The sequence below is a fragment of the Lucilia cuprina genome, chromosome 6 (genome assembly GCF_022045245.1).
Source record: "Lucilia cuprina isolate Lc7/37 chromosome 6, ASM2204524v1, whole genome shotgun sequence".
Classification (NCBI taxonomy): Eukaryota; Metazoa; Arthropoda; class Insecta; order Diptera; family Calliphoridae; genus Lucilia; species Lucilia cuprina.
In genome coordinates, this window is record NC_060954.1 from 57235572 (window position 1) to 57258418 (window position 22847).

The 22847-nt window shown below is 31.7% G+C and overlaps 3 protein-coding genes across 3 annotated transcripts in view; 2 read left to right on the top strand and 1 right to left on the bottom strand.

Annotated features, from left to right (window-relative positions):
- The window catches only part of LOC111688871 (sodium-independent sulfate anion transporter), a 5516-nt gene extending 1601 nt beyond the window's left edge, over window positions 1-3915 (top strand). The window contains exons 2-8 of the mRNA XM_046955705.1: window positions 230-388; window positions 461-642; window positions 710-1013; window positions 1085-1387; window positions 1455-1600; window positions 2699-2872; window positions 2943-3915. Of these exons, the coding sequence (XP_046811661.1) occupies window positions 230-388; window positions 461-642; window positions 710-1013; window positions 1085-1387; window positions 1455-1600; window positions 2699-2872; window positions 2943-3155 (1481 nt within the window). The 3' untranslated portion in view covers window positions 3156-3915. The remainder of the gene's footprint in view (window positions 1-229; window positions 389-460; window positions 643-709; window positions 1014-1084; window positions 1388-1454; window positions 1601-2698; window positions 2873-2942) is intronic.
- Window positions 1-16796, top strand: part of LOC111689337 (cytochrome b5) — an 18911-nt gene extending 2115 nt beyond the window's left edge. The window contains exon 2 of the mRNA XM_023451809.2: window positions 16369-16796. Coding sequence (XP_023307577.1) covers window positions 16369-16653 — 285 coding nt within the window. The 3' untranslated portion in view covers window positions 16654-16796. The remainder of the gene's footprint in view (window positions 1-16368) is intronic.
- Window positions 3858-9983, bottom strand: LOC111688870 (sarcosine dehydrogenase, mitochondrial). Its single transcript, XM_023451375.2, has 4 exons — window positions 9505-9983; window positions 7468-8655; window positions 7008-7150; window positions 3858-4887 (listed from the first exon to the last, which is right to left on the bottom strand). The coding sequence occupies exons 1-4, from the start codon at window positions 9922-9924 to the stop codon at window positions 3951-3953; spliced, it is 2688 nt and encodes an 895-aa protein (XP_023307143.2). The 5' UTR covers window positions 9925-9983; the 3' UTR covers window positions 3858-3950.
- Window positions 16797-22847: the final 6051 nt, after the last annotated feature.

Below are 22847 nucleotides of genomic sequence, written 5' to 3' on the forward strand. Positions count from 1 at the left end.
TATCTATCTATCTATCTATCTATCTATCTATCTATCCATCTATCTATCTATCTATCTATCTATCTATCTATCTATCTACCTATCTATCTATCTATCTATCTATCTATCCATCCATCTATCTATCTATCTATCTATCTATCTATCTATCTATCTATCTATCTATCTATCCATCTATCTATCTATCTATCTAGTTCTATCTAGTTTTAACTGACAACTTTTTATTTTTTAGCCACCACTGCAATTATGGCTTTAATGGTCCATCCCTACGCTTCCATAAGTCCAGAATATGCTGCTATGATTGCCTTCTTTGGAGGTTGCATTATACTAACATTGGGTCTTTTAAATCTGGGAGTGCTAGTAAGATTCATTTCAATACCCGTTATTATAGGTAAAGAAATCATTAAAGCTAAGTAAAAATCTAACTAATTGCTTTAAATCCTTTCCAACCCATTTCTAAAAGGTTTTACCACAGCGGCCGCCATAACAATAGGTAGTGCACAAATTAATAATATTTTCGGCATAAAAGCTCCTTCAAATGATTTGATACCTGCTTGGAAACATTTCTTTACCCACCTCAATGACATAGGCTGGAAAGATGCTACATTGGGTTTAGTTACCTTAGCCTTCTTGCTGGTTATGAAGGTTTGTTTTGTATTTAATACAAATTTTATAAAATTCACAATTATATCTTCAAATTTAACAATTTTAGAAAGTCAAAGATATACCCTTTGGTAATCGTACTTTCTGGAAATATCTTTCTTTGTCTCGCAATTCAATGGCTGTTATAATTGGTACATTCTTGGCTTATATCTTAAGTCGTGATGGTTCACAACCTTTTAGAGTAACCGGTAATGTTACAGCCGGTTTGCCGCCATTTAAGGTACCATTATCTGGTGCTGTTATCAACGGAACCGAAGTAACCTTAAAGGAAATGATGAATACAGTAGGTGCTTCTTTTGCTTCCATACCGTTGGTGTCCATTTTGGAAGTGGTTGCTATAGCTAAAGCATTTTGTAAGTATTTAAATAATGGTGATTTCTTAAGACAAAGTTTTTATTGATTTTCGTTTTTTTGGTATTTTCAGCCAAAGGCCGAATTGTGGATGCTTCTCAGGAAATGATTGCTTTGGGTATGTGCAATATTATGGGTAGTTTCGTTTCGTCGATGCCTGTCACTGGTTCATTTACACGCACGGCCGTTAATAATGCCAGCGGTGTAAAGACAACTTTGGGTGGTTTGGTAACTGGAGGTTTGGTATTAATGGCTTTAGCCTTTTTAACAAAGGCCTTCTATTATATACCTAAAGCTACTCTGTCGGCCATTATTATTGCTGCCATGATATCTCTGGTGGAAGTGGAGAAAATACGTGATACTTGGAGATCAAAGAGTAATATGGATAATAGTATTTAAGATATTGTTTAATGTCTAATATTGGGAATTTTTTAACATTTCAGAGAAGGATTTTGTACCATTTTTGGTTACTCTATTTATTTGCCTATTTTGGAGTTTGGAATATGGTATTTTATGTGGTATTGCCGCTAATCTTTCATATATTCTATATAGTAGTGCTAGACCCCAGATATGGTTATATACCTATAAGGTTTGTTGTTGTGTTAAATAACAAAATTTTTCGAAAATTTTCCTTAAAACGAGATTCAGCTAGCTGAATATGATTAGAAAGTTATGAACGAGCTAGTAAAACCTTGTTTTCAAGAAGACAATTCAGCAAGCTGAATATATCTAAAAAAGTTGTATAATCCTTTTTAGAACCAAATAAAGAAAAATAATACATATTTTAAGTAAAATGTTTCTTAAAAGCTAATTCAGCTAGCTGAATAAAAGAATGTTAAAAGAAAAATTAATTCATATAGCTGAATATGATTGAAAACTTATAAATATGTTAGTAAAAGTAATTTTTTTTAAATAATTGGTTTCAAGAATTCAATTCAGCAAGCTGAATATCGATAAAAACTTGTCAAAAAGCTGACTGATATAAGAATTTTTGAAATTAAACAAAAAATAGCTAAATTTATTAAAATTAATGTAAAAAATGTCAATTCAGCTAACTGAATAATGTTTATAATACAGGAAACTGAATAATGAAAAAAAACATGATTCTTAAAATACCAATTCAGCTAGCTGAATAGAACAAATAACATGTATAAAAGTAAATTAAGTAGAATTCTATATAAATTGCTTTAAAAATACGAATTCAGCTAGCTGAATAGAACAAATAATATGTATAAAAGTGAATTAAGTAGAATTCTTTATCAATTGCCTTTAAAATACTAATTCAGCTAGCTGAATAGAACAAATAATATGTATAAAAGTGAATTAAGTAGAATTCTATATAAATTGCTTTATAAATACTAATTCAGCTAGCTAAATAGAACAAATAATATGTATAAAAGTGAATTAAGTAGAATTCTTTATCAATTGCTTTAAAAATACTAATTCAGCTAGCTGAATAGAACAAATAATATGTATAAAAGTGAATTAAGTAGAACTATATTAAAATTGCTTTAAAAATACTAATTCAGCCAGCTGAATAGAGCAAAGTATATATAAAAAGACAGTTAACACAATATACTAACTAAATTATTTCAAAAATACCTATTCAGCTGGCTGAATTAAGCAAAAACTTGTTAATTATGTAGTTTTTTAATGAATTATTTATTTATTTTCTAAATTCTTACAGTTATTGGATTATGAATTTGGTATGGTTGATGTTAAGCAAAAGCTGGACTTTGCCTCAGCCGAATATCTAAAGGAAAAAGTAGTTGAATTTGTTAATGTCCATCAAAAAGATAATATACGATTGATTGTAGTCAATGGTCTGGAAATCAATAGCATTGATTATACAGTAGCGGCGGTAAGTAGTTTACAAAAAAAAATCCCTTCCCCATATTTTAACAATAAAACGAAAATTCTTTTCTTTACAGAATATCGTTTCATTAAGAGAAGATTTAAAAGTTTTAAACTGTGATATGATCTGCTGGAATTGGAATATATCATCAGCTGGTGTAGTTTGTCGTTTGAATAATAAAATGCGTGATATGTTTAAGTTTCATAAAACTTTAGAGGAAACTATAGAAGAATATCTAAATACCCATTCTACAAATGCCTCAGAGGCCACATTGTATTCAGTGACATAAGTTTGTAATAAATGCGAGAGTGTAAACGAATTAATACAAAAAACAACGTGCAACCATGTGATGCAATGACAACAAATACGCCTTTAGTTAATATGCAATAAGAATAAAACAAACACTTGTAATAATTCTTGGCGACTTATTGTCTGGTGCTGCAACATGAAACCCTAATTCTTAGAAATAACACAAACACACTTATAATTTTCACAACAAAACAATTATTATTAATTAAGTCATATATTTTATTAAAAAAAAAAACACATACACACACCAGACATAGTGTCTCCTCTTCCTCAAAATGCTAGAAAATGAATTTTTATACATTTTAACTAAAAACCCCTTAAGAAATATCTTAACTTGTACTTAGAGTTTAGTGATTAATTAAAATGTTCTCAAGTATTTTTTAAGATCATTTAATAACCTTTATGTATTTTAAATATGGCTGTCCTTGTCTTTTAGTGTGAAGGTCATTTTCAAAGTAACACAAAAGGCAAAGAGCCTTACACTGCAGGATAATTAATGTTTTGTGTCAAACACTTAACAAATTGGTCTACCTCTTTATGATTTTATTGTTTTGTCTCTTTTAAAACACTACTACTAATACTACTACTTTAGTTGTGGTTTGAGTTGAGTTCCTAGAATATTTAAAATGCCTCCAGTTTGTTTTCTAAAGAGACTTTGTAGGTCATTAAAATATGAAATAAATTTTTGTATTATATGTATATATAGTATATATTTTAAAATAAAAACAAAACACAACTTTATTTCTTTAATTTTATCTTATTTTTTTAGCTATAGTTAATAGTTACCTAATACACGTTTGCCCTCGGGATCGAAAGGACTTCTCAAATGACATTTGGCTTTATAACGTTTTCCCAGAACATCGATTTCATAGTCACCCGTTTTAATATATTCATTATCGATTTTTTCACCATCTGTTCTTTGTATATAGGTTTGTCCCAAAGGTTTGCCCAGATAATAGGCATACTCTGCCCTGCGCAAGAAACCCACAGGTTGGCCATTTCTATAAACACCTTCCAAGCCCCAAATGGGTACTTGCTCATCCAATGTTAAATATACCAAACGTTTCTTAATGCCCTCTTTGCGTTGTTGATCAATGGCCTCCTTGCCCTTGTAAACACCCTGTTTACGACAAGTGAATCCCAAACCCGCCTCCAAGGGGGTATCATCAGGTCTTAAATCAAAACTCCACAAATGATAACCCTTTTCACTACTCAACGAGTATAAAGCACGATAGCCGGCATTTCTTAATTGTTGTGGTTCTCCCGCCTTCATTAAAGCCCTATAGACCTGGGAACAATACTCTTTGGGTACATGCAATTCATAGCCTAGTTCTCCTACAAAACTAACACGTAATAAACGTACATCGTACCCAGCACATTGGGTTAATACTGTGCCATTTGGCGCCACATTCTCATCGCTAAGTTCACATTGCACTATGTTTTGTAAAATATCTCTTGATTTAGGTCCCTGTATGGAAATAACACCCAGGTCAGCGGTAACATCACGCACTGTACAATTGAAACCTTGTTTGCGAATTTCATCTACCATCATGGTATAGGTGTAGTATGCTGAAGCACCTCCTGCTACAATATAATAGCCTTGTCCATCAAATTTAGGATCGTGGGGAGCACCGGAGCCAGAATTAAGACGTGATATGGTTACATCGGCTTCTACGCCACCCGAATTGTTAAGAGCGCAGGTATAAACGGTTCTGAAAAAAGGAGTGATACAAGTATGAAATCGAACTTTCGTTGAAGGCCGGAACATTTAATGATCTTATACTCACGAGATTTCTTAAATGAGTGAAATGAACTAGAACGGAACCAGAAATGATCTAAAACTGAACTATAACAAAACTAAAACGGAACTTGAACAGAACTAAAGAAAAACTTAAACATAACTAGAACGGTGTTCTAATAGATCAGAACTATGTAGAAGGAAACTAGAATGATCTAAAACAGAACTAGAATAGAACTAGAATAGAACATAAACAGAACCTGAACATAACATGAAAAGAACTTGAACAAACTTAAACATTACTTGAACAGAACTTGAACAGAACTAGAACAGAACTAGAACAGAACTAGAAGAGAACTAGAACAGAACTAGAACAGAACTAGAACAGAACTAGAACAGAACTAGAACAGAACTAGAATAGAACTAAAACAGAACTAGAACAGAACTAGAACAGAACTAGAACAAAACTAGAACAGAACTAGAACAGAATTGGAACAGAACTAGAACAGAACTAGAACAGAACCAGAACAGAACTAGAACAGAACTAGAACAGAATTGGAACAGAACTAGATCAGAAATAAAACAGAACTAGAAGGGTACTAGAACAGAACTAGAACAGAACTAAAACAGAACTAGAACAGAACAAGAACAGAACTAGAACAGAACTAGAACAGAACTAGAACAGAACTAGAACAGAACTAGAACATAACTAGAACAGAACTAGAACAGAACTGAACAGAACTAGAACAGAACTAGAACAGAACTAGAACAGAACTAGAACAGAACTAGAACAGAACTAGAACAGAACTAGAACAGAACTAGAACAGAACTAGAACAGAACTAGAACAGAACTAGAACAGAACTAGAACAGAACTAGAACAGAACTAGAACAGAACTAGAACAGAACTAGAATAGAACTAGAACAGAACTAGAACAGAACTAGAACAGAACTAGAACAGAACTAGAACAGAACTAGAACAGAACTAGAACAGAACTAGAACAGAACTAGAACAGAACTAGAACAGAACTAGAAGAGAACTAGAAGAGAACTAGAACAGAACTAGAACAGAACTAGAACAGAACTAGAACAGAACTAGAACAGAACTGGAACAGAACTAGAACAGAGCAGAACTAGAAGGGAACTAGAACAGAACTAGAACAGAACTAGAACAGAACTAGAACAGAACTAAAACAGAACTAGAACAGAACTAGAACAGAATTAGAACAGAACTAGAACAGAACTAGAACAGAACTAGAACAGAACTAGAACAGAACTAGAACAGAACTAGAACAGAACTAGAACAGAACTAGAACAGAACTAGAACAGAACTAGAACAGAACTAGAACAGAACTAGAACAGAACTAGAACAGAACTAGAACAGAACTGGAACAGAACTAGAACAGAACTAGAACAGAACTAGAACAGATCTAGAACAGAACTAGAACAGAACTAGAACAGAACTAGAACAGAACTAGATCAGGACTAGAACAGAACTAGAACAGAACTAGAACAGCACTAGAAAATAACTAGAACAGAACTAGAACAGAACTAGAACAGAACTAGAACAGAACAGAACTAGAACAGAACTAGAACAGAACTAGAACAGAACTAGAACAGAACTAGAACAGAACTAGAACAGAACTAGAACAGAACTAGAACAGAACTAGAACAAAATTAGAACAGAACTAGATCAGAACTGGAACAGAACTAGATCAGAACTGGGACAGAACTAGAACAGAACTAGAATAGAAACAGAACAGAATAGAACTAGAACAGACTTTTCGTAGTACAGTTATTTCCTCACAGTGTAATAGCGAGGAAAAGATTTACAAATTAATTCAAATAAACTTAATTACAAAATTAAAATTTTAAAAACTGAAAAACACGCAGAAAAATCCCCCAAAATAAATTAGATGGCAACTTAAATTAAAAAAAATAATAATGATGAATGATGAACTTAAAAAACAAAGAAAACATCTACAGTTGAATGATCATATCACCTTGACATTGTTGCTGTAAACAATGAACTCAAGCTTAACTTTTTAAGTACAATTAAACTTAGATTAAAAAGAAATTTAATAAACAAAACTTACTTTTTAACATCGCGATTAGTATTCGCCGAAAATATCCAATCGGCGGCCTTTTGGGCATCGGGTCCTTCCAAATAGAGTTTACAAAAATAGCTCATATTAAATACCACAGCATTGTTACGACATGCCATGGCCTCTTCACCAATCTACACACAGTATGTATAATGATGGCAATAGAATCCCAACAACAGCATACAGCAAAGAAGAGCAAACATCAGTAGCAAACAGTTGTGTTATGTCAGTCGTACATTTGTTCGAAGCAACGAAGAAAAGAAAACAACATCCGCAATCCGTGGTTAAGCAAATATCACACAATTTTGCGTAAGAATAACACAATACGGGCAATAAAATCATAAAATGTGGCACGCACCACGTAAGACATGCAAGAGAAAGTAAACAATTAGTTTGACAAATATTTAAACAATAATAGCTGTTGCTGTCAGCTAGCTATCCTAATGCCTACCAAATTGTGATGTTCCGAAAAACTTCCATATTTTAAATCTCCATCCAATACACTTTCATACGCACAGTCCTTATGACGTTCATTACCATAACTACCATACCAATCGTAGGGTAATGCGGGTGCAGGTTTTTGTAAAAAGAATCCAGGACGTTCCCATCCCTGTTTCTCTTCCATAAAAGCATTATAGGAAAGCATATCTTCATGTAGGGGATCTTTTTGGAAATTACGTCCAGCCAAAGGTTGATCGTATTTAAAGACCATACTGTAATTTTTGGCATAGCTTTCATGGGACTTCTCATTAATCCATTGCGTAGCCTGACTTTGTTTGTCGGTAAAACGACGGAGATCAAAACCAAACATGGGCAAATCTGGTTTGCCATTAATGACCCACAAAGCAGTTTGTTCACCACAGCCGCCACCAAACATCATGCCAGCCGAATTAAAACCACAATTATGATACAAACCGCTAATAACAGTATCTGGTCCCATTAAAGGTTTGTGATCTGGGGTAAAAGACTCAGGACCACATACAGTACTCTTCACACCATAATCACCATAAGAAGGACACAACTTAACGGCACCGTTTAAATGAGCATCGAATACCGACCAATCCAAATCGTACAATCCAAAATGAAAATCTTTAGCTACAGGATCTAATAAAATAGGATTTGGTTCATAACCACCCATTTGTATGGCATCACCTTGTATTCTAAAGTATATAGAATAATCATGATCACGTATATTAGGCAAACCTCTAACACCAGGTATCGATTCCGATAATATATATGCATGTTTCATAGGTATTAAAGGCAAAAATGAGCCATGTTTTTCTATCAAATCTCTACCCCAAACACCGGTGGCATTGACCACAGTATTTGTTTTAATGGTGCCATATGGGGTAGCAACACCCACTATCTTTTTACCTCGTCCCGTATTTTCCACCACTAAATCTTCCACTGAACAATTCTCTATCACTTTACCGCCATTTTTACTAGCCGCCCTTGTTAAAGCGGTACACAACATAGCTGGATCCACAACACCATCGCCGGGTGAATATAAAGCACCAATAAAAGATTTAGGATCTAATAGAGGGAACACTTTCTGTGTTTCTTCGGGGGTGAGTACATAGTTTTCAATGCCTAAAGCATTGCCCACTGTGGCCAAACGGCGGTATTCATCTAAACGGGTCTAGATTTAAAAGGAAAAGATTAGAAACTATGATATACTATTAACTAGATCTTAACTATAACTACAACAGAACTAGAATTTTACTAAATCTACTATAAATGAACTAAAACTGAACTAGAACTGAACTAGAACTGAACTAGAACTGAACTAGAACTGAACTAGAACTGAACTAGAACTGAACTAGAACTGAACTAGAACTGAACTAGAACTGAACTAGAACTGAACTAGAACTGAACTAGAACTGAACTAGAACTGAACTAGAACTGAACTAGAACTGAACTAGAACTGAACTAGAACTGAACTAGAACTGAACTAGAACTGAACTAGAACTGAACTAGAACTGAACTAGAACTGAACTAGAACTGAACTAGAACTGAACTAGAACTGAATTAGAACTGAACTAGGACTGAACTAGGACTGAACTAGAATTAACTAGAACCGAACTGGAACTGAACTAGAACTGAACTAGAACTGAACTAGAACTGAACTAGAACTGAACTAGAACTGAACTAGAACTGAACTAGAACTGAACTAGAACTGAACTAGAACTGAACTAGAACTGAACTAGAACTGAACTAGAACTGAACTAGAACTGAACTAGAACTGAACTAGAACTGAACTAGAACTGAACTAGAACTGAACTAGAACTAGATCTGAACTAGAACTGAACTAGAACTAGAATTGAACTAGAACTGAACTAGAATTGAACTAGAACTAAACTAGAACGGAACTAGAACTGACGACAACAGAACAAACATGTTTTTATTACTTTTATATTCCCTCTTATCAGTTGTTTTTAACAGTAAAAATGTTTTGTTTAATTTTCCAAACAACTATATCTTGACCTACATCTGAGTGAGCTATAAATACTCCACCATTTTGTATCCAGCCAGGATCCAAACCAGTCTCCTCTTCCAATTGCATTAGCATATTACGTGAATTCGCCAACAATTGTATATCCACATCATTTGGTCGTAGACGCCATACCAAACCGGCGGTATGCCAGGTGGTACCGGCTGTTAGTTTGGCACGTTCCAATAGAACTGCTTTAACGCCACGTTTGGCTAAATGATATAAAGTATGACAGCCAGCCGAGCCGCCACCAATTATAACAACATCCGCTGAGGAAGGCACTGTCACCTCAGTCTTTGCTGTTTTTTGTTCTGTGCTGAATTTTAACTTTTGCTGTAATACAGGCACAGTTTTAATTGTTTGTTGTTGAGCCTTTGGCGTTATATGCCTGACAATATTTTTACTTATTCTCCACATTTTTTTCTTTAATTTTTCACAAGATGTGCTTCACTTGAAGCTTTGTTTTAAACTGATCTTTTAGAACATTGAAAACATCCGAAATAATAATTTGCTTCGAAATACTAGTTAATGTATAGAAAGCAAAGGTTAGTTGGGGGTTCACTGGAAAGTGATAAGGACCCACTAATACAATTGAGACAAAATCAGAATTATATTCTAAAGATGTGTTTAAAAACATATATAAACTTTTAAGAACTCATAAAAACTTTTAAGCGATAAGAGGGGTTTGTCTATGTATATAATGGGAAAGCTTTACAATGATACAGCATTTATGGGGGACTACAAATGTTTTCATAACAATGTAATCTTTATTGGTAATTGAGAGGTCAAAACTTTTTGTTTTTCTACGATAATCTTTAGATTTTGAAAGATTACAGATTTAATGCGATCAAATTGAATTTGTTGTGAGTGCACGAAACTGTTTATAATAATGACCCTTTGGGATTTAAAAATATTTATAAAAACAATTATAATTTCCTATTACATATTAATTTCTATTTCCCTCCAAATTCATTAATAATTTCCCACTTAATTTCCTCTTTTTTTCTACTTATAAATCATCTAAATATTTACATTTACATGTCAAAACAATATGTTCACAATCAAACATTTTGTTATTACAATAAACAAATACGATCCAACAATGATCATTATTACCATAATGATCAACTTCAAAAACAAAAGAGTATTTGTCACCAAATGGATCAATATTTTAATTTTCTTTAAGAAAAACAACAACCAGCATTAAGTAGTGATCTCTTCATTCATAGATCTTGTAAACAAAAACAAATATTTAGCCATTCATTAATATAAACACTCTACTCACTCACGCTCTCTTATGTTGCCTAAAAAAGAGCCTATAATTTCCCACAGGCTGGTGAGGCCTGTGATTTAAATTTTTACTCGTCTTTAGGCGGCCATTGTTTATTTTCCTGATCGTTTGTAAACGGCCAATAGAAAGAAGGAACAACAGTACTTATGCTATTCATCTATAGAGAGTAAATGTTTACATAATTTGTGTGTTACTTACTCTAGTTTTTGTTTTCTGCCACGATCACTGAAGTCTCCACCCACATAGACTAAAAATAGTCCTAGTGAGTGAGAGAAAGTGTAAATAATTATTTTTCTATTAAACATATGTTGTTTAAGTATGTAATATTATGCTAAGTGTTCTATTGAGGAGTACCCCGAAAGAAAAAAACAAACAAAAAAAGAGTCTAAATAGTCATGATCTCATAGAGATAATTTCAGTTCCATGCAATTCATTATCCCTTACGGTTGTCGAGTTTTCGAAAGGAAAATAAATTAAAGAAATTGAATACATATATTAATTATTCAAAAAATATACATATTAATCACTAATACTGTTATAAATTTGTTAAATCGGTTTTGTTATGAAAAATAGTTAAAATACAAATTGTGGTTTTATAAAAAGTTTAGAACCTAAAAAAATTTAAAGAAAGTTTATTTGCCAGTAGTGTTTTAAAGAAATTTTATATAATTATGCCACGCAAGAAGCGTTCTGCGAGTCCCTTTGAACTAATGGATGATGATTTTGACGATAACAGTTCTCAAAGTAAGTAAAATTATTATTAACGGATTTGAAATTCATTACTTTTATAATCTCGAAACATTGAACTTAAGATCACAAAAGTTGAGATATAGACGATCTAGTTAAGATCTTCAGTCTGTCTGTAGATATTAAATGGCATTAAAAATCATTTAACATTTAGATAGAGCCTTAACAAGAAACCTATAAATCTATACAATGAGAACAAATTGCGTGGAACCGTTAATTTCAGAAGCAAAAAAAAAAAAAACTGCGAAATGTAAGATCTAGTTATGATCTTTAGTCTGGGTGTAGAAATTCGATGGGTACTACTAAGGAAATTTTTGAACATTGAAAATCGTTCAATAAGCTAAAACATTTCAGACAGGACCCTTAAAAGAAAAATAGAGAGCTATACAAAAAGTATAAATTGCGTGGAACCGTTAAAATATTTTGATTCATACAGAGATCTTAGCTGTGATATATATTTTCGTCCACCAAAACATGTGGTGTTGGAAAAGGATTTGGAAATCATTAAGGGTTTATTGACATTAGGAAGTTTTCTATGTTTTAAACATAGATTCAAGATAAACGAATCTTGTTTTTAATCAGCTGTGGATCGTTTAACGACAGAGGTTCAACAACTATATGCAAAAGTTTAAATTCAGTATAGAATAAACAGCAATAAACAGCATTAAAGTCTGACGTGACAGTGACTTCCTCCGCCGCTGTAATAAATGTTGGCGGCTGGGTTGACTTTTATAGTTTGTATCATTTGACCCCTAAGCAATTTCATTGGGACTTGCGATTCTAACATGCGGTTCCAAAGAAATACATGCTGCTACTGAGCAATCCTTTATATTTCATGCTCTTCAATCGTAAAATATGCAATATCTGGAATCGATCCCCCCGGGGGCATGTTACTTTGATTTTAATGTAATTGCAATCCCGGGGAAAATGGGTGCTACCAGTCTCCTGAGACTATAAACTGGTGATGTTATTTCACTCCTAAGATATTCCTTTAAATGATTTCACTTGGGGTGAAACCAGAGAACCACATAATCTATTACTTCGGGTGGCCAAAGTTCTCGGCTTATTTGATGGATGGTTGTAAAGGAAAGTGATGTTTTTGCATTTCGGAAATCAAGCAACCCGACTGCAATGGTCAGAGATTATATAGCTTATTCTGGACTGGAAATTACATATACGTAAATTGCCACCGGCGTTTAAGAAGCACAATGAGACGATGGTGAGTCGTCACAGAAATTCATCCAGTGGTTCAAATTACCGTGATAGAGGGGCACACAGGGCAGGTGTTCATATAAAGCACTTTGACATTCATCCGGAATTGATATTTTGATCTAATTTCGATAAAACACTTCGCAATGCTCCTCAATGCTCAGAATTGGTTTGTGCAATTTTCTATAATTGCGCCCGTTATTATTCTCATTCTATACAGGCTTTATAAGAAGTACTCATTCCGAATTTTTTCCGAGTGGCCTGGTATTATTATGATTTAAAGCTTACTTCGGGAAAAGCATTCATTTATGGCTCTTTAACAGTGCAATACATATTCAGATTTAAACAAATATTAGAGAAAAATCTGGTTCTGTGTTTTTACGATCAAGACCAATAAGTTGTGCTACTTAAGTTGAACGAGTTTAAAGATTTTTAGTACTGAGGTGGTACTGACAGGTGGTATTGACTAAAGTTTCAAAAAGGTGAAGGGCGTCACTTAAACCGTTGTCTTAGTCTAGGTATATGTTTACAATGTTGCCGTCTATACGCGGTCAATATGAATTAAGACTATTGCTCTATTTAGATTTCATTATGCCAGAACTATTCTGGTTGAAATTAGATGTAGGTGATGGGTGATCAGCAAGTATGATATTTATACGATAATCCTCAACATTATGTTGACTGCATCTCTTCTTGATAAAATAGCATAGAATTAAGTTTCAAAAGGTGATTTAAGCAAGTCAGATTTCTATATTCGGCTATGCCGAATCTTATATACCCTTCACCAAGTATGTTTTAAAATACAGTTTTTATTTATCTTGTATCTCTGCACACATGTCACACATAACATACACACACACACAAACAAATATAAAATGTAGCAGAAAGAAATATTAACCGTTGTACTGTAGTACCACCGTTAAACTGTATTACCACCCTCAAATAAATATGAGCTGTATGTTGTTGTTTTTATGCTTTTATTAATAAAATTTGTTGAGGAAATTTTCAGAGGTAGTCTCAGATTTTTACCCATATCTCAGTTACTTATGGTCCGATTTTGCTGATTTTCAATAGGAAACTTCTCGAAAGCATGTCTGACCGAATTATTGAAGATTTGGATCTCAAAGATATCTGGAGTCTTCAGAAAATTGATTTCAACAGACAGACAGACGGACATGGCTTAATCGACTCCGCTATCTATAAGGATCCAGAATATATATACTTTATAGAGTCGGAAAATTATATTATAGAAATTACAAACGGAATGACAAACTTATATATAACCTTCTCACGAAGGTGAAGGGTATAAAAAAGTAAAAAAAAAGTAATTTTCTAAAGAGGATATGGGTGCTAGGGTCAGGTATGAATTGATTGCTGGTCACTTTGCAACTGTTGGTAAAAACCGATAAAAATTGTGTTAATAATAATTTTTAACAAACATTACTTCAATTTTAGGTTCACGCAATGGTAATCCGCCCATACAACGTAACGCTGCCAATGCCCGAGAACGGGCACGTATGCGTGTTCTATCGAGTGCATTTGGTAGACTTAAAACAAAATTACCCAACATTCCAGCCGATACTAAACTATCTAAATTGGATACTTTACGTTTGGCCACTATGTATATAAAACAGTTGAAAACAGTAGTCGAAGGAGGAGTAGCAGGAGCAGCTGGTGTTGCAAACGCAACAAATGGCGACATAATGGAAGGAACATTAAACAATAATGGCAATAATGCAACACATAATTATTTAAATTTAAATACAGGAGTACAAAGTATGGTAAGTAAAAAAAAAAAACAAAAAAAAGAATAAATAAAGCGAATGAAATATTAAAATATTTCTTAGGCAAAGTTCATGAACACATTAAAATTCTTAAAATGAAGAAATTTAAATAGATCTTAATATGGCGTGTAATGTGGTACACTTAAGTGATGTCAGTGCCACCACTTTATAAATAACAAACAGCCACCTTGCAACAAGCTGCATTTTGTCAACAAAAGTTTTTTTTATATTTTGTCAAGCAAATTGACAGACAAATTTTTATTTTAAATGGTGTCATTAAATTTTATATTACATACATACATATGTACATACATACATCACTACTTAACATAGATGACAACAGATTTAACACTGATTTGTGGTTTCTTAATCTCTGCGAGATTATGGACAATAATTTATATGAAAATATTAAGCATTACCTTTTTACGCACATACTTTTTCCCCTGGAAACGTTCCCAACATACATATGTTTTGCCCCCAAAAGTCTATAGAATGTTAAATAGAAATTAATATTTAAACATAATTTTTCCTGTAATGCGATACTTTAGTGTAATATTTTTTTTTTTTTTTGCTTTTTCCCTTCATTATGTATGAAAAACTGCCAAGTATTTATTTAAATTTATGACAGTTTATCACATCGTTTTCATAGATGTGTTCTTATTCTTTTTCATTATTATTCTTAGGTGTTTAAGTTATTTTTAAATAAAGATATTATTTCTAGATTTCAATTCAATTCTTTTTTTATGAGAAGTCTTTGACAGTCTTGACTAGTTGAAGTACTTGTCATTTTAGCATTATTTTGTCGCCCGTTTTCTATATGTCTAAGTTTCCTTTTTTCCATTTCATTTGTGTTTGATTTGTTTTGTGATACAATTTCTATTTAAATGTTGTTTTTAACCGTCATAAAATAAACAATTATTTAAGTATAAGAAAATTTAAAAGAAAATATTAATTACAAATAGTATTGAATCATTAATTGGAATTTGATGTTGGCGAACACATTTGAAGATGTTGTTTGAAAATGGCAACAATTTAAAAATTTTCTACAATTTATAACAGAGCTAAAACTGTACTTAAGATAACTAGATCGGAAGTAGAATTAGACTAGAATTGATAAAGAACTACACTAGAAGTGATCTATAAATAAATCATAACTGAACTAAAATTTAATTATAACTAAACTTGAACTGAACTAGAGCTGAACTAGAACAGAACTAGAACAGAACTAGAACAGAACTAGAACAGAACTAGAACAGAACTAGAACAGAACTAGAACAGAACTAGAACAGAACTAGAACAGAACTAGAACAGAACTAGAATAGAACTAGAATAGAACTAGAACAGAACTAGAGCAGAACTAGAATAGAACTAGAACAGAACTAAAACAGAACTAGAACAAAATATTAAGTAAATAATATTTTGTAAAAAACATAAAGAAATATTAACTTATAATATTAAATTCTTTGTTTACAAAACTTGTGAGTACTTTAAATCAAAGTCCAGAGTAATAACAAAACTATAAACATCTATCTACTCTTTATTTTTGACCTTGATTCAAAAATATTCCAACAAGTAGACGACAGTATGAATACAAAATACTAGTAAGAGAATATATACAAAACAAATTTCTAGACTATTTAAAATTCTTATGTATAATTTTGACAATACTTTGATTTTGTTGAGGATTACTTTAAATGAATTTATAATTAAATCACGATGCTTAGACGACAGCAGCGCCTATTTGTAATAAAAGTGTTCTAAGTCTCTTTTTTCTTACTTTTTATAGTTTTTTATTTATTGTAAAATTCATGTTTGTTTTTTTACTTTTAGCACCCTGGTGGTGAGGAAGTCTTGATGGAACAGGCCGGCAAAGATGCTACAGAAAATTTCGAAGATGTTGGTCACAGTTCCGATGCCCGTGAAATGATGAAACAGTATAAAATTGGTGAATTGGTGCCTGAAGAACGTACAAATATCCCCGAAAAGTCTGAACCCACCTGGAATAGTGATCAAAAAACCGAAGAGACCTCCATGAAATCCTGGTTGATGCCCTTCGTTTTGGGTTTAATTGCCACTTTGATTTACAAATATTTCTTTGGCAGCAAATCACAATAATTTTAAACCGAAATTCGTAAAACACATAAAAACAAAAACACTAAATTCCAAAAGAAACCAAAATGCACATTATTTGTATCTTATAACAAGAAAAAAGGAAGGCCTTCTTTAATATACAAAAAGTTTTTTTTTCTTTTTTTCCATTTATATTCTTTTCTCTTAAGCTTTTAGTTGTCAATTCATTCCTCTCTTAACTACTTTTCATTTCTTCTTTTTGTTTTGTTCTAATAACTATTTTTTAAAAAATTGCATTTAAAATTTTATAAAGTTTTCTTCTTTTTTTTTAAATATTTTTTTTTAACCAAAAGAGTGCTCAGTTTTCAAAGTGTTTAATTTTAATATTTTGCTGCTTCTAGTTTTGTTACAAACTCTTTTGTAAAAAAAAACTTTAATTTCATTTAATTATACTTAAAACATTTAAATGTTTTTTTAGTTTATGGATTTGTAAATTCCATAATTTAATTAAGTTTTTAATACACACAAGAAACAAATAAACAAACAAAAATTTACATTTCGTTGTAAGGAAGTGGGAAAGTTTTTTTTTATATATATATTAAAATCTTTTTGTTCAGTTGTCTTTTTGATAATGCAAATTAAAAAGCTAGAATAAATATAATTAATAAAATAAATTATAAAAAAATAACTAAATATTCTGTAAAATTTTTCTCATTTTATGATTTTTTTGATTACAGTCAAAATGGCCCAGTAAGGGGTGAAATCAGGATAAGTAATAGACAGACAATAGCAATAACCAATCAAGACCAATTCAAATTTCCTTATTTAAACACAAGTATGTTATTTTATTTACAAATTTTTACAACAACTAATTCTCCATTTCACTTATTTACAGCTCAAGTTTTTCCCAAGACAATTTACAACTAATTTACTAACTATCTCATAATCTTTAATTCTAAACAAAATCATTAACTAAATATCAAGAATATTTCATCAACATTTCAATTATAAAAAGAACGCTAGCAGTTGTTGGTAAGCTTATTTTCATTTCCTTTTGCAAAAAACAATATTAGAAATAACTATAGTTAATCCATTTATTAATCACAAAATTTAATTATTCGAAATAAATCCAAAGTTCAAAGAAACTTTAACATAAAGATAAGATTATAAATTCAAGGTGTATAGTGAAATAAATAAAAAAAAACTTATCGCTTTAATGCTTAATGTTTTAGTGGATGAAACAAACATTGTCTAACTAAGAAATAACGTCTAATAAAAAGAAAAAATGGAAAATTCTATTTTTTTTAATTTCTAGTTGAGTTCTACTTCAATTCTAGTTTAGTTGTAAATCAGTTCTAATTCAATTTTAGTTAACTTCTAGTTTAGTTAAGTTCTACTTTACTTGCATTCTAGTTCATTCTAGTTCATACAGACTAAGTCTGTATGATCAGAGATTTTCATTGTTTTTGCCCTAGAGCCTTTAGTTTAGCCAGAAAATTGACTTTTATGTTTTCACTCAAAAATCGAATTTTGAAGCGAAATAAAAGTGATCACAGATTTTCATTGTTTTTCCTCTAGAGCCTCTAGTTTAGCCAGAAAAAGGACTTTTATGTTTTCACTCAAAAATCGATTATTTGTGCAAAATCAAATTTTGATGAAAAATAAAAATGCTCAGAGATTTTCATTGTTTTTGCCCTAGAGCCTCCAGTTTAGCCAGAAAATGGACTTTTATGTTTTCACTTAAAAATTGATTGTTGATGCAAAATAGAAGTGATCACAAATTTTCTTTGTTTTAGCCCTAGAGCCCTAGTTTAGCCAGAAAATGGACTTTTATAATTTCACTCAAATATCGAATTTTGAAGCAAAATAGAAGTGATCACAGATTCTCATTGTTTATGCCCTAGAGCCTCTAGTTTAGTCAGAAATGGACTTTTATGTTTTCACTCAAAAATCGAATTTTGAAGAGAATAAAATTGATCACAGATTTTCATTGTTTATGCCCTATAGCATATAGTTTAGTCAGAAAATGGACTTTTATAAAATCACAAAAAATTGAATTTTTATGCAAAATAGATGTGATCACAGATTTTCGTTGTTTTTGCCCTAGAGCCTGTAGTTTAGCCAGAAATGGACTTTTATGTTTTCACTCAAAAATCGAATTTTGATGCAAAATAAAAGTGATCACAGATTTTTATTGTTTTTGCCCTAGATCCTCTAGTTTAGACAGAAAAAGGACTTATATGTTTTCACTCAAAAATCAAAATTTGATGAAAAATAAAAGTGATCACAGATTTTCATTGTTTTAGCCCTAGAGCCTCCAGTTTTGCCAGAAAATGGACTTTTATGATTTCACTCAAAAATTGAATTTTGATGAAAAATAAAAGTGATCACAGATTTTCATTGTTTTTGCCTGGAGCCTATAGTTTAGCCAGAAAAAGGACTTTTATGTTTTCACTCAAAAACCGAATTTTGATGCAAAATAAAAGTGATCACAGATTTTCATTGTTTTTGTCCTAGTGCCTCTAGTTTAGCAAGAAAATGGACTTTTATGTTTTCACTCAAAAATCGAATTTTGTTTTCACTCAAAAATCGAATTTTGATGCAAAATAAAAGTGATCTCAGATTTTCATTGTTTTTGCGTAGAGCCTCTAGTTTAGCCAGAAAGTGGACTTTTATGTTTTCACTTAAAAATTGATTGTTAATGCAAAATAGAAGTGATCACAAATTTTCATTGTTTTAGCCCTAGTGCCTCTAGTTTAGCCAGAAAAAGGACTTTTATGTTTTCACTCAAAAATCGAATTTTGATGCAAAATAAAAGTGATCACAGATTTTCATTGTTTTAGCCCTAGAGCCTCTAGTTTAGCCAGAAAATGGACTTTTATGTTTTCACTCAAAAATTGAATTTTGATGAAAAATAAAAGTGATCACAGATTTTCATTGTTTTTGCCGTAGAGCCTCTAGTTTAGCCAGAAAATGGACTTTTATGTTTTCACTCAAAAATCGAATTTTGAAGAAAATAGAAGTGATCACAGATTTTCATTGTTTATGCCCTAGAGCCTTTAGTTTAGTCAGAAAATGGACTTTTATGTTTTCACTGAAAAATCGAATTTTGATGCAAAATAAAAGTGATCACAGATTTTCATTGTTTTTGCCCTAGAGCCTCTAGTTTAGCCGGAAATGGACTTTTATGTTTGCACTCAAAAATTGAATATTGATGTAAAATAAAAGTGATCACAGATTTTCATTGTTTTTGCCCTAGAGCCTCTAGTTTAGCCAGAAAATGGACTTTTATGTTTTCACTCAAAAATCGAATTTTGAAGCAAAATAGAAGTGATCACAGATTTTCATTGTTTATGCCATACAGCCTCTAGTTTAGTCAGAAAATGGACTTTTATGTGATAAATAAAAGTGATCACAGATTTTCATTGTTTTTGCCCTAGAGCCTCTAGTTTAGTCAGAAATGGACTTAATGTTTTCACCCAAAAATCGAAATATGATGCAAAATATAAGTGATCACAGATTTTCATTGTTTTTACCCTAGAGCCTCTAGTTTAGCCAGAAAATGGACTTTTATGTTTTCACTCAAAAATCGAATTTTGATGCAAAATAAAAGTGATCATAGATTTTGATTGTTTTTGCCGTAGAGGCTCTAGTTTAGCCAGAAAATGGTCTTTTATGTTTTCACTCAAAAATCGAATTTTGTTTTCACTCAAAAATCGAATTTTGATGCAAAATAAAAGTGATCTCAGATTTTCATTGTTTTTGCCATACAGCCTCTAGTTTAGTCAGAAAATGGACTTTTATGTGATAAATAAAAGTGATCACAGATTTTCATTGTTTTTGCCCTAGAGCCTCTAGTTTAGTCAGAAAATGGACTTAATGTTTTCACCCAAAAATCGAAATATGATGCAAAATATAAGTGATCACAGATTTTCATTGTTTTTACCCTAGAGCCTCTAGTTTAGCCAGAAAATGGACTTTTATGTTTTCACTCAAAAATCGAATTTTGATGCAAAATAAAAGTGATCACAGATTTTGATTGTTTTTGCCCTAGAGCCTCTAGTTTAGCCAGAAAATGGTCTTTTATGTTTTCACTCAAAAATTGAATTTTGTTGCAAAATAAAAGTGATCACAAAATATCATTGTTTTAGCCCTAGAGTATCTAGTTTAGCTAGAAAATGGACTTTTATGTTTTCACTCGAAAATTGATTTTCGATGCAAAATAGAAGTGATCACAGATTTTTATTGTTTATGCCCTTGAGCCTCTCGTTTGCTAGAAAATAGACTTTAATATTTTTTATATATATTTAAAAAAAAATAATTTATTAACTAATTAATTACAATACTTTTAAGGTTTTTAATAAATTAAATTTAAACAATTACTAGAAAAAACACACACTTAACGTATTGAAGTTGATTGAAAATTTGAATTATTTACAAAAGAATTTTGATGCAAATGATGTAATTGTGGCGGCTGATGTTGTTGATGGTGATGCGAATGATGATGGAAATCATGTTGCAATTGAAATGTTGAGGAGGAATGTGTTGGATCAGATTGTAAATGTGTCAAATTGTGCAGATGATGTTGATGATGACTGTGCATTTGTTGCTGATGATGATGCTGCTCTGATGGCTGATGTTGAAGATGCGAATTTTCAAAAGTCAAACAAGTACTTGATGTAGAATCTAATTCGGGTGAGGGGGTCTCTGAATACCAATGATTTGTTGGTTGATGATTATGATTCGTTTCTGTCAATGATGTGTGTTGTAAATAAGATGAAATTTGTTCTTGCTGATGATGATTATGTCCATAATTGTCCTCATAACGTAAAGGTTTTAATGGTTCTTCATTATTATTATCGCCATTGGGACTACTCCAATTATTGTTAGAGATATTATGATTATTCAGGGACGTGGCAGGTGATGAACGTATCAGTGAAGAATTCGATAAATGATGATGAAAACCAAAAGGCCAATTCTGTAAGTAAAAATATAAGATAAATTGTTAATTATTATTGTGCGTAATAATTGTGTTAAAAAAAATTGTTTATAAATATTTATAGATAAAATAGAAGCCACTTAAGTGTCTTTATGTCTGAAGTTTTTTTTTCGTTTTGTGTATTTTATAAATTTAATCATAAATTACTAAATGATGTGCTTGTAATAAATTTTTGTAAACAATTTGTTGTGGAAACCATAAGTAACAAAAGGAATTCATCACAACATCGCAATCTATTCACAAACTATTTAGCGTGAAAACACCAAAAAAAGAGTGTTATTTGTCTTTATTTTTCCTTCTTTTGTTGATACTTGCCACATGCTAATTATTATTTGTCTATAAACAACAACGTCATCAACATCAGCAACATCATTATTATTATAATTGTTATTGTACTCTTAGAATATTGTGGGTAATGATATGTGGTGTGGTTATTTTCCGATGCCTAAACAAACTCTGACTGCTAATATAAGGCCCATATGGTTTTGAAATTTTGATGTCTTTATAATGTTTATGTTGTGAGGGTATAGAATAAAATAAGGGGGTTTTCCTATTTATTTAGAAGAATAAGAAAAAATCGGCCAACTGGCGTTAATAATCCTCTACTTGGCAAAATATTTCAAGGAACCACCTTTGAATTGCAAACGTGAGCTTTTCACGAAATAGGCCAAATTCAGTACTAGTTTAGTTGCAATTAAGTTGTGGTTCAATTCTTGTTCAGTTCCAGTTTAGTTCTAGTTCACTTCTAGTTGAGTTCTAGTTCAGTTCTAGTTCAAATCTAGTTCAGTTCTAGTTCAGTTCTAGTTCTAGTTCAGTTCTAGTTCAGTTCTAGTTCAGTTCTAGTTCAGTTCTAGTTCAGTTCTAGTTCAGTTCTAGTTCAGTTCTAGTTCAGTTCTAGTTCAGTTCTAGTTCAGTTCTAGTTCAGTTCTAGTTCAGTTCTAGTTCAGTTCTAGTTCAGTTCTAGTTCAGTTCTAGTTCAGTTCTAGTTCAGTTCTAGTTCAGTTCTAGTTCAGTTCTAGTTCAGTTCTAGTTCAGTTCTAGTTCAGTTCTAGTTCAGTTCTAGTTCAGTTCTAGTTCAGTTCTAGTTAAGTTCTAGTTCAGTTCTAGTTCAGTTCTAGGTTAGTTCTAGTTCAGTTCTAGTTCAGTTCTAGTTCACTTCTAGTTCAGTTCTAGTTCAATTCTAGTTCCGTTCTAGTTCAATTCTAGTTCAATTCTAGCTCAGTTCTAGTTCAGTTCTAGT

Excerpts from the sequence above, each read along its gene's own strand:
- LOC111688870 (XM_023451375.2), bottom strand. The coding sequence starts at position 9,924 with ATGTGGAGAATAAGTAAAAATATTGTCAGGCATATAACGCCAAAGGCT. Across the intron at positions 8,656-9,504 it reads TATTTATAGCTCACTCAGAT|ACCCGTTTAGATGAATACCG; the intron begins GTAGGTCAAGAT and ends TTTTAAATCTAG. Across the intron at positions 4,888-7,007 it reads ACTAATCGCGATGTTAAAAA|AACCGTTTATACCTGCGCTC; the intron begins GTAAGTTTTGTT and ends TCCTTTTTTCAG.